The sequence below is a fragment of the Mandrillus leucophaeus genome, unplaced genomic scaffold (assembly GCF_000951045.1).
Source record: "Mandrillus leucophaeus isolate KB7577 unplaced genomic scaffold, Mleu.le_1.0 Scaffold139, whole genome shotgun sequence".
NCBI classification, from domain to species: domain Eukaryota; kingdom Metazoa; phylum Chordata; class Mammalia; order Primates; family Cercopithecidae; genus Mandrillus; species Mandrillus leucophaeus.
In genome coordinates this window covers 938,919-950,472 of record NW_012101354.1, presented here as the reverse complement: position 1 = coordinate 950,472, position 11,554 = coordinate 938,919, and the positions used below count along the sequence as shown (strand labels likewise).

The 11,554-nt window shown below is 48.3% G+C and overlaps 1 protein-coding gene across 1 annotated transcript in view; it reads left to right on the top strand.

Moving 5' to 3' along the window:
* CGN (cingulin) overlaps positions 1-11,554 on the top strand; it is a 28,867-nt gene that overhangs the window by 3,454 nt on the left and 13,859 nt on the right. The window contains exons 2-9 of the mRNA XM_011973535.1: positions 3,778-4,664; positions 5,422-5,522; positions 5,670-5,739; positions 5,853-5,948; positions 9,028-9,155; positions 9,831-9,963; positions 10,279-10,491; positions 11,248-11,396. Of these exons, the coding sequence (XP_011828925.1) occupies positions 3,792-4,664; positions 5,422-5,522; positions 5,670-5,739; positions 5,853-5,948; positions 9,028-9,155; positions 9,831-9,963; positions 10,279-10,491; positions 11,248-11,396 (1,763 nt within the window). The 5' untranslated portion in view covers positions 3,778-3,791. The remainder of the gene's footprint in view (positions 1-3,777; positions 4,665-5,421; positions 5,523-5,669; positions 5,740-5,852; positions 5,949-9,027; positions 9,156-9,830; positions 9,964-10,278; positions 10,492-11,247; positions 11,397-11,554) is intronic.

Genomic DNA, 11,554 nt, shown 5'->3' with positions numbered 1-11,554 from the left:
AAAAAAAAAAAAAAAAAAAAAAAAAAAAAAAAAAAAAGAAATAATTACTCCAATAAATGTATAAATATAAACTGGAATAAACCTGCTGAAGGACAACTATAGAGCATATAACGTGGATCTGACCTGGTTTGTGGGAGGCTGATTTGTGAGAACTGACCTTGTTTGTGGGAGTGGTGGTCAGGGAAGGCTTCTCTGAAGAAGTGACATCTTTCTATGAACCAGGTGAAGCCAGAAGTGCCTGTTGGACGAAGTAGCATGTGTGAAGGATGATATTTGTTGTCAGCTTTGTGATAGTCACAATGCTAAATGTTTTCATGTTTAATATCTTGTCTTTTCTCTCCTTTTTAGTAAATTAGAACCCAAGTTCAATAAAGTACAAAAATCTTTTTTTTTTGTTTGAGACGGAGTCTTGCTGTGTCACCCAGGCTGGCGGATCTTGGCTCACTGCAGCCTCTGCCTCTCAGGTTTAAGCAATTCTCCTGCCTTGGCCTCCCCAGTAGCTCGGATTCCAGGTGTGCGCCACTATGCCAGGCTAGTTTTTGTATTTTTAGTAGACATGGGGTTTCACCTTGTTGGCCAGGCTGTTGTTGAACTCCTGACCTCAGGTGATCTGCCTGCCTCGGCCTCCCAAAGTGTTGGGATTACAGATGTGAGCCACTGCGCCTGGCCTAAATAAAGCACAAAGATCTTAAGTGTGTAACTTGGTAATTTTTTATTGTTGTATATGCCCATATAATTATTTATTTATGCATATGGCTGCATAAATATCATTCTTACAGATAATAACCTTGTGGGGCATTATCATTATACCCATTTTACAGATGAGGAAACTGAGGCACAGAAAAGTTGTGGGTTTTTTGTTGTCGATGTTGTTTTTGAGACAGAGTGTCACTCTATCACCCAAGCTGGAGTGCAGTGGTATGATTACAGCTCACTGCAGCTTCAAACTCCTGGGCTCAGGTGACCCACCTGCCTCAGCCTCCCAAGTAGCTGGGACTACAGGTGTGTACCACCATACTCAGCTAGTTTTTTTTGTATTTTTTGTAGAGATGGGGTTTTGCCATGTTGCTCAGGCTGGTCTCAAACTCCCGAGTTCAAGTGATCCACCCACCTTGGCCTCCCAAAATGCTGGGATTACAGGTGTGAACCACCATACCAGAAAAGTTGTGATTTGCCTGAGGTTGCATACACCAGGTAAAGAGCAGAGACAGGATTCCAAACCAGATCCTGACTCTAGTCCGGTGCGTTTTCTACTGGATGAGTGGTTTGGAGAACTACTTTACTTGTCTGCCTTCACAAGCCTTTTAAGATGGGGTGATGAAAGTTTGTGTGTGCTGTCTCCTCGGGGAGGGTGCCTTGTTTTCATCATTTTCTCATGGAGTCCTAGGGCCAAAAAGATGAAGAATCATTCCTAATAAAGGGCTCTTCTCTCCCTGTTCCTTTCTCTTAAAAATTGCTGGGAATTCTAAGAATGCCCTTCTTCAGATAGGAGACCTTCCCTACCAAGCCCTTTGTCACCTGTAGCTCTGCCTCTCCCATCCCTTCCCCTCCCTTCTCATCTCACCCTCGTTTCCTGGCTTGCTAGCACTTTACAGTCCCTGAAAGGGGCCTTGCCAAGTTTCCTTGGCCCAGAACTCCACGGGGAGGTTGAGTTGGGTATGTTTGTGTTTCTGTCTGGCACGTTAGAGGCTCCTCCTCCAGTTTGGTGCTAGGCTCTGGTGGAGACTAGCAGAAGGGGTGGGGAAGCTGAATTTTTTTATTTGCTTGGAAGACAATCTCTCCCCCAAGTTTCTGGAGCCAGAGCATACCTGGAATACATTCCATTTGCTGACTCTGAGCTTTAGCGATGTGGGCCTGGGAAGCTGGCCTATGGATGGTGTTGGCTCTGGCTCTCAGCTGAGACAAGTTTACCTGACTTGGGGCCCCTTGAAATGGCACTTTTCTTTTTGAGAGAGAGTTTCACTCTTGTCACCCAGACTGGAGTGCAATGGCATGATCTTGGGTCACTGTAAACTCCGTCTCCCGGGTTCAAGTGATTCTCCTGCCTCGGCCTCCCGAGCAGCTGGGATTATAGGCACCCGCCACCACGCCCGGCTGATTTTGTATTTTTAGTAGAGACAGGATTTCACCATGTTGGTCAGGCTGGTCTCAAACTCCTGACCTCAGGTGATCCACCCACCTTGGGCTCCAAAAGTGCTGGGATTACAGGCATGAGCCACCATGCCTGGCCGAGTGGTACAGTTTTTAAACCACCTTTAAATCTTTTTGGCTGGGTGCAGTGGCTCATGCCTATAATCCCAGCACTTTGGGAGGCTGAGGTGGGCGGATCACCTGAGGTCAGGAGTTTGAGACCAGCTTGGCCAACATGGTGAAATCCCATCTGTACTAAAAATACAAAAATTAGCCAGGCATGATGGTGGGTGCCTGTAATCCCAGCTACTTGGGAGACTGAGGCAGGGGAATCGCTTGAACCTGGGAGGCAGAGGTTGCGGTGAGCCAAGATCATGCCATTACACTTCAGCCTGGGCAACAAGAGCAAAACTCCGTCTCAAAAAAACCACAACTTTTTCTTGAATAGATAATACATCTACATGGTTCCAAATTCAAAAGGGACAAAGAGATATACAGTAGAATGTCTACTCCTTTCTGCTCTTCCCGAGAATAGAAACTGTCCCATCCCTGTTCCTAGTCCTCAGTTCCTCCACCTCAAAGGCATCACTGCTATCAGTGTTTCTAAGTTTCTTTCCGGAAGTGGGATGATATACTTTGAGGTCTTCTATATTTTAAACGAGCTCTGGGACAGAAGGTCCCTTTTTCTCCAGTGAGATGGCAGTATCTGTTGAGCAGGGTGTGGGTTCTGCCTTCCCTCAGAGGGAGGCAGGGAGGAAGGCACACGGTGGTTTTTTTTTTATTTTGGAGATAGAGTTTTGCTTTTGTCACCCAAGCTGGAGTGCAGTGGCACAGTCTTGGCTCACTGCAACGTCCACCTCCTGGGTTCAAGCGATTCTTTTTTTTTGTTTGTTTTGTTTTGTTTTGAGATGGAGTCTGGCTCTGTCGCCCAGGCTGGAGTGCAGTGGCTGGATCTCAGCTCACTGCAAGCTCCGCCTCCCGGGTTTCTGTCTCTTATACACATCTAGATGTGTATAAGAGACAGGGTCTCACTCTGTCCAGGCTGGAGAACAGTGGCATAATCACTGCTCACTGCAGCCTCTCCCAAGCTCAAGTGATCCTCCCACCTCAGCCTCCCAAGTAGCTGGGATTATAGGTGTACGCCACCAGGCTCAGCTTATTTTTGTATTTTTTGTAGAGAAGGGGTTTCACCATGTTGCCTGGACTGATCTTGAACTCCTGAGCTCAAGCAGTCCACCAGCCTTGGCCTTCCAAAGTGGCGGGATTACAGGCATGAGCCACTGCTCCTGGCCATCAAGCAAAACCTTTAAACTTTTAACAAAGCCTGGCTCCCCAGGGCTGTATCAGAGGAAATGGATTATTTTAGGTTAGTGAGTCTCAAAGTGTGGTATCTGGACCAGTAGCATCAGTGTCACCTGGGGAACTTAGTTAGAAATGCAAATTCTCAAGGCCTCATCCAGACCTACTGAATTAGCAGCTCTGGAGGTTAGGTCTAGCAACCTGTAGGTTAAAAGGCTCTCCAGGGGCCTTCTGTTAGTCTGAGAATCAGTGGTTTATCTATAGGAACTGACAGGGAAGTCAGCCCCCAGGTAGAAGTTTCATAGTTTCTAGTTAAGTCTCTCAGCCTAAACTCATTTCTTCACCTAGGACTCCTCCTATTTATGGAGCAGGCACCCAACATGGCTGAGCCCCGCGGCCCTGTAGACCATGGAGTCCAGATTCGCTTCATCACAGAGCCAGTGAGTGGTGCAGAGATGGGCACTCTACGTCGCGGTGGACGACGCCCAGCTAAGGATGCAAGAGCCAGTACCTATGGGGTTGCTGTGCGTGTGCAGGGCATCGCTGGGCAGCCCTTTGTGGTGCTCAACAGTGGGGAGAAAGGTGGTGACTCCTTTGGGGTCCAAATCAAGGGGGCCAATGACCAAGAGGCCTCAGGAGCTCTGGGCTCAGATTTTGAACTCCCTGAGAACCCCTACTCTCAAGTCAAGGGATTTCCTGCCCCCTCTCAGAGCAGCACGTCTGATGAGGAGCCTGGGGCCTACTGGAATGGAAAGCTACTCCGTTCCCAGTCCCAGGCCTCGCTGGCAGGCCCTGGCCCAATGGATCCTAGTAACAGAAGCACCAGCATGTTGGAGCTAGCCCCGAAAGTGGCTTCCCCGGGTAGCACCATTGACACTGCTCCCCTGTCTTCAGTGGACTCACTCATCAACAAGTTTGACAGTCAACTTGGAGGCCAGTCCCGGGGCCGGACCGGCCGCCGAACACGAATGCTACCCCCTGAACAGCGCAAACGGAGCAAGAGCCTGGACAGCCGCCTCCCACGGGACACCCTTGAGGAACGGGAGCGCCAGTCCACCAACCACTGGACCCCTAGCACAAAATATGACAACCATGTGGACAGTTCGAAGCAGCCATCCCAGAGCCAGAGCCCGAGTCCTCCCAGTGGCTTTAGCCGTTCCCGTCAGACTCAGGACTGGGTCCTTCAGAGTTTTGAGGAGCCACGGGGGAGAGCACAGGACCCCACCATGCTGCAGGTCAGACCCAGCCCCTCCCTGGCTTCCAAATGTCAGCCCCTTGTCCCTTCTCATCAGCTTTTACCCACCAGCCGTGAGCCTCCTTGCTAGTTCAAATAGCCTAGGCAGAAATTCTCTACCTTTTGTTCTCCACCGTATCTGTCCACAAAATAGGTGATATTCGCATGCACAGGATATTTCCATGGGTAAAATTCTAAAGAAAATGGAGCAAGCTATAAAATCACTATTCACAAGTTTGTACCTAGTTGTCATTGCCACAACCATTAACTATGCCTCAGTCACCAGCATTTGCTAGATCTGCAGAATACGTAAGGCAGGCTTGGAGGATAAGAGCAGTTTCCTTGGTGTTCTTGCCAAAATTCCACAACTTTCTCTCCTACTCAGGAATGTAAGTAAGTGAGGGAGCGACTTGACTTTGAGAGAAACTTAAGTCCATTTTAAGAGTAAATTATTTATAAACTCTAGCGTGTTAACTACCATTAGTGACAAATCACTTGTGGCACAGTTCGCAGCTGGTTGAGATGTTTGTTGAGGAAAATCTGGTTTACAGCAGTAGTGCAGAGGTGCATCCTGTGTTGGCCCCTCCCTGGCCTGTTGCTCAGGCCTCCGCACCGTGTCTTCCTTGCCACACTTCAGGATTGTTCATCACGCTTGAAGGGGCTTGACCTGAGACTGCTACTTCTCCTCCATCTGAACCCCACGCGTGCTTTTGGCCTAATCTTCCTATTTCTTTCTTTCTTTCTTTTTTTTTTAACAGTTCAAGTCAACTCCAGACCTCCTTCGAGATCAGCAGGAGGCGGCCCCACCAGGCAGTGTGGACCATATGAAGGCCACCATCTATGGCATCCTGAGGGAGGGGTGAGTGGGGGCCCCCCCAGCAACAGAGGCATACCCCTCCTTCTTTTTCTTCTAGCTTTGTTCCCCATCTTCCCTGATTTTACCCTTTCCTGATCTCTGCTACCTCTTTCCTCCCCTAACCCTTGCTTCTATCCTTTTATACTCTAGAAGCTCAGAAAGTGAAACCTCTGTGAGGAGGAAGGTTAGTTTGGTGCTGGAGAAGATGCAGCCTCTAGTGGTGAGTGGCCTTCTCTGGATGGGACCAAGGGTCAAGGTTAGGGTTTTGAGGGCCTCAGGGGATCCAGACTTGGACTCACTCCCTTTCCCCCCAACCCTCCATATCTCTGGCAGACGATTTCTTCTGGTTCTACTAAGGCTGTGGCAGGGCAGGGCGAGCTTACCCGAAAAGTGGAGGAGCTACAACGAAAGCTGGATGAAGAGGTGAAGGTGAGGAAAGGTTAGAGGTGCTGGAGACATGAAGGAAAACAGGGAATAAGCCTTGGCCTGGGGATGGGCTGAGCTGACTCTTCCAAGCAATGGAACAAGCATGTTTGTGCCCTAGGAGACAAGAGACAAGAGTGTGTACTAATTCCAGCAAGGACTTCTGGGTTCTCTGGGGATTAGGGAGGCAGAGCACATCAGGAATCTTCCTACTTTCCATTCCACTCCCTTTGGTAGTTCCCATCCTGGCTCTGCCCCTTACTAGCTGTATAAAACGTAAGAAAATTACTTACATTCTCTGTGCCTCAATTTTTTTTCATCATCATAATGGCAGTGGTAGTAGCTATCATTTATTGAGTATAATTTTGGTAGTATGTACTGTCCTGGGTACTGTAATCATTATAGTTACCCTATGAATACCTATTCTGGACCCTTTTCTGATGAGAAAACTGAAGATCAGAGAGGCTAAGTAAGTTGCCTATGGTAGTAAGTTGCAGAGAGGAATGAAAAAATCCAGGTCAGTCTTATTCTAAAGCCAGTGTACCCTTTTTAAAAACATGTCTTCTGCCTTTCAAAATATTGGTTTGTGTGTAGTTGGTGCTCAATAAATGCTGGATTGTAACTTCCCTTGTCTCTTGGAAAGCCCTGTAGTCTAATGATTAAGTGGTTAGCTGTGGAGCCAAACTAACTGGGTTCAAATCCTGGTTCTGTTACTTTTTGGTTGTGTAACTAACCTTGGGCAAGTTCTTTAAATGTTCTAAGCCTCTGTTTCCTAAATTGTAAAGTGGGGATTATGATAGTACTATATTAATTAACTATTGCTGTGTAACAAATTACCCAAAACTCAGCAGCTTAAAACAAACATTTTCTGGCTGGGCGCGGTGGCTTACACATGTAATCCTCTGGGAGGCCGAGGCAGGCAGTTCACCTGAGATTGGGAGTTTGAGACCAGCCTGACCAGCATGGAGAAACCCTGTCTCTACTAAAAATACAAAATTAGCCCGGCGTGGTGGCACATGCCTGTAATCCCAGCTACTTGGGAGGCTGAGGCAGGAGAATTGCTTGAACCCGGGAGCAGAGGTTGTGGTGAGTCGAGATGGCGCCATTGCACTCCAGCCTGAGCAACAAGAGCGAAACTCCTTCTCAAAAAAAAAAAAAAAAAAAGCATTTCCCAGTGTCTGAGGACCAAGATCCTGGGATCAGCTTAACAGAGTAATTGTGGCTCTGAGTCTGTTATAAGGTTCCAGTCCAGCTTCTGGCTGTGGCCAAAAGAAGTAAATTGGAGGATCTGCTTCTAAAATGGCTTACTCAGGGCCAAGCATGTTGGCTCACGCCTATAATCCCAGCACTTTGGAGGGGCAAGGTGGGAGGACCACTTGAGCCCAGGAGTTTGAGACCAGCCTGGGCAACATAGTAAGACCCTGCCTCTACAAAAAATAAAAAAAAATTAACCAAATGTGATGGCATGCACCTGTAGTTCCAGCTACTTGGGAGGCTGAAGTGGGAGGATTGCTCAAGCCCAGGAGGTTAACACTGCACTAAGCTAGGATTGCACTGCTGCACTCCAGCCTGGGTGCCAGAGCAAGACCCTGTCTCAAAAAAATATAAATGAATGAAACAAATAAACAAAACCAGCTTAATTGGCTGGGTGCAGTGGCTCACGCCCGTAATCCCAGCCCTTTGGGAGGCCGAGGTGGGTGGATCACCTGAGGTCAGGAGTTCAAGACCAGCCTGGCCAACATGGTGAAGCCCTGTCTCTACTGAAAATACAAAAATTAGTCAGGCGTGGTGGCAGGCATCTATAATCCCTGCTACTTGGGAGCCTGAGGCAGGGAGAATTGTTTGAACCTGGGAGGCAGAGGTTGCAGTGAGCTGAGATTGTGCCACTGCGCTCCAGTTTTGGGCAATGGAGTGAGACTCCATCTCAAAAACAAACAAAAAAACAGGCCGGGCGCTGTGACTCATGCTTGTAATGCCAGCACTTTGGGAGGCCGAGGTGGATGGGTTACCTGAGGTCAGGAGTTTGAGACCAGCCTGACCAACAGGGAGAAATCCTGTCTCTACTCTAATAATACAAAAATTAGCCAGGTAAGGTGGCGCATGTCTGTAATCCCAGCTACTTAGGAGGCTGAGGCACGAGAATCACTTGAACCCAGGAGGTGGAGGTTGCGGTGAGCCAAGATCTCGCCATTGCACTCCAGTCTGGGCAACAAGAGCGAAACTCCGTCTCAAAACAAAACAAAACAGAACACCACAAACAAACAAAACAAAACAAAACAGAAAAACCTGGCTTAATCAAATGGCTGTTGGTTGTTGACCTCAGTTCCTGGCTGTTTGGCCTTCCTCCTAGAGCTGCTTTTGAGTATCCTCATAATATAACAGCTCCTTTTTCCCAGAGTGAGGGATCCAAGAGAAAAGCTGCAATGCCTTTTTATGACCTAACCTCAGAATTTACTCATCACGTCCTCCTTTTACCGTTTGTTAGAAGGAAGCCCCTAAGTCAAGCCCGTGCTTGAGGCAAACAGAATTAGGCTTTATCTTTTTTTGTTTTGTTTTGTTTGTTTTGTTTTTTTTGGGATGGAGTTTTGCTCTTGTTGCCCAGGCTGGAGTGCAATGGTGTGATCTCGGCTCACTGCAACTTTGACCTCCTAGGTTCAAGCAATTCTCCTGCCTCAGCCTCCGGAGTAGCTGGGATTACAGGCATGTGCCACCTCGCCCGGCTAATTTTGTATTTTTAGTAGACATGGGGTTTCTCCATGTTGGTCAGGCTGATCTCAAACTCCCAACCTCAGGTGATTGACCAGCCTAGGCCTCCCAAAGTGTTGGGATTATAGTCGTGAGCCACCGCACCCAGCCGGCTTTATCTTTTGAAAGAAATGTCAGATAATTTGTGGACATATTTTACGTCATCGTAAGTACCAAGGCTAGTTTTGAGGATTAAATGTGGATAATACACATAAGGTCCTAAGTACAGTGTCTATCGTACAGCAAGTGTCTAATGAGTGTTAGACATACATTCCCATTATTCTGAGTCTGAGAGGCTTTCCCTACCCTCCATCTGCTGTACTCTCATTCCCTTTTTCAGAGGCGGCAGAAGCTAGAGCCATCACGAGTTGGGCTGGAGCGGCAGCTGGAGGAGAAAACAGAAGAGTGCAGCCGACTGCAGGAGCTGCTGGAAAGAAGGAAGGGGGAGGCCCAGCAGAGCAACAAGGAGTGAGTGCAGCTGATGGCGCACCTTGGGCTGCTAGGGGGCTGCTTGGGGTCGTAGGCCAGGTTTAGAGGCCACTCCCTCTTTGCCCCTAGGGTTGAAGGAGACAGAAGGAAATCTCCGGAAGCTGAAAGGAGCAGTGTTGGTTTAAGGACAGGATAGGGCCTTTCTCTCTACCTTCTTTATCAATAATGGTGGTAGTGCATGATTTTGAGTTAAGCTACCTGGGTTTGCCTCTGTCTCAGATTCTTAAACTATAAAATAGAGTTAATAATAGTACCTACCTCACAGGATCACTGTAAGGATTCAGTCATCCATTCAGCAGATGTTTCATCAAGAATGCTGTGACAGGCATTAATCTAGGTTCCCAAGGCACATCAGTGAACCCTATAGATGAAGGGCTCGCTCTCCAGAAGCTTAGTTTCTACTGAGAGGGAACAGACAGTAAACAAACATATTATGCAAGTAAATTTGTAACACATGAGAAGGCAGTAGATACAACAGGGTGAGGCAGATCAGGAGGGTCAGGTTGTAGGGGGGCAGGTTGCAAAAATCAGGGGAGGCCTCATCGAGATTTGAAGGCAGGAAGTTTAAATGCATTAATAAATATGAATTAAAATATATGATGTGTTTAGAAAACTGCCTGACACATAGTGTGCAATAATGTTATCTATTATTAGGCTCCAGAACATGAAGCGCCTCTTGGACCAGGGTGAAGGTTTACGACATGGGCTGGAGGCCCAGGTGATGGAGCTGCAGAACAAGCTGAAACAGGTCCAGGGTCCTGAGCCTGCTAAGGAGGTGTTACTGAAGGTAGGGTCTGGGGTCATATGCCCCAGCATCTGCTTTTTCTCAGCTGGAGCATCCTCAAGTCTGCTCATCCATGGTTTCCCCAAAGTATGAGGAGTGGTTGGCTGATTACAGGTACTCAGTGTGCTTTCAGGCAGATTCAGTGGTGGGTTGGGACTAGAGTTAGGATAAAGGAAACCTATCATTCTGGGCTCTAGTACCGGTACTAGAGCACCTGGTACTGTGCCTAACACAATAAATATTTTTTGACTCAGTGAATTGATAAGTAGATGGATTATAATGTGGTCACACCTGTACTTCTTCCTTTACTTTCTCCAGGACCTGTTAGAGACCCGGGAACTTCTGGAAGAGGTCTTGGAGGGGAAACAGCGGGTAGAGGAGCAGCTGAGGCTGCGGGAGCGGGAATTGACAGCCCTGAAGGGGGCCCTGAAAGAGGAGGTAGCCTCCCGTGACCAGGAGGTGGAGCATGTCCGGCAGCAGTACCAGCGAGACACAGAGCAGCTCCGCAGGAGCATGCAAGATGCAACCCAGGCATGTGACAAGAGCAGGGTCTGAGAGAGGAAGGCACTGCTGGGGGACAAGGCTGCCTTGGGATCTTAGACTTTTGGACTTTTCATGGTTGCAACTGGGAACTCCCCCTCTCCCTCTAAAGGACACATGTGAGATCTGCTGAAAACCTTGGCCAGGAAAACTGTAAGGGCAGAGGGAGGGAGTATAGGCCAGAAGTACCATGAGGTTGTGTGACAAAAGTCCCAAGGGGGACTGGGCGCGGTAGCTCACGCCTGTAATCCCAGCACTTTGGGAGGCCGAGGCGGGTGGATTGCTTGAGCTCAGGAAGTTAGAGACCAGCCTGGGCAACATGGAGAAAGCCCATCTCTACCAAAAATACAAAAACTTAGCTGGGTGTAGTGATGCGTACTTGTAGTCCTAGCTACTTGGGAGGCTAAGGCAGGAGAATCGCTTGAACCCAGGAGGCGGAGGTTGCAGTGAGCCGAGATCATGCCATTGCACTTCAGCCTGGGTGACAGAGCGAGACTCTGTCCCCCTAAAAATAAAAAATCCCAAGGGGAAATAACTGGGGAGGTTTCCTGTAGATGATAGAGGGGTGGACTGTGACTTGAGGAGAGAACCTCTGCTAGCATTGTACCAGGTACCACAAGAGTGTCAAGGGGTACAGCTGGCATGGTGCCCTCTGGGTCTAAGCCTTTCCTTGTACACACTCACACTTTGATTTGAAGTGACCTCTTCCCTCTGAGCCTTCTGGTGTCCAACTCTCCCCTTCTCTAGGACCATGCAGTGCTGGAGGCCGAGAGGCAGAAGATGTCAGCCCTTGTGCGAGGGCTGCAGAGGGAGCTGGAGGAGACTTCAGAGGAGACAGGGCATTGGCAGAGTATGTTCCAGAAGAATAAGGAGGATCTTAGAGCCACCAAGCAGGAGTAAGGACATTGTCCCTCTCAGAAATACCCATGATTCATATGCCGCTTCCTTTCTCTTTTTTAATTTTTAATTTTAATTTTAATTAATTTATTTTTTTGGGACAGAGTTTTGCTCTTGTTGCCCGGGCTGGAGTGCAATGGCACGATCTTGGCTCACT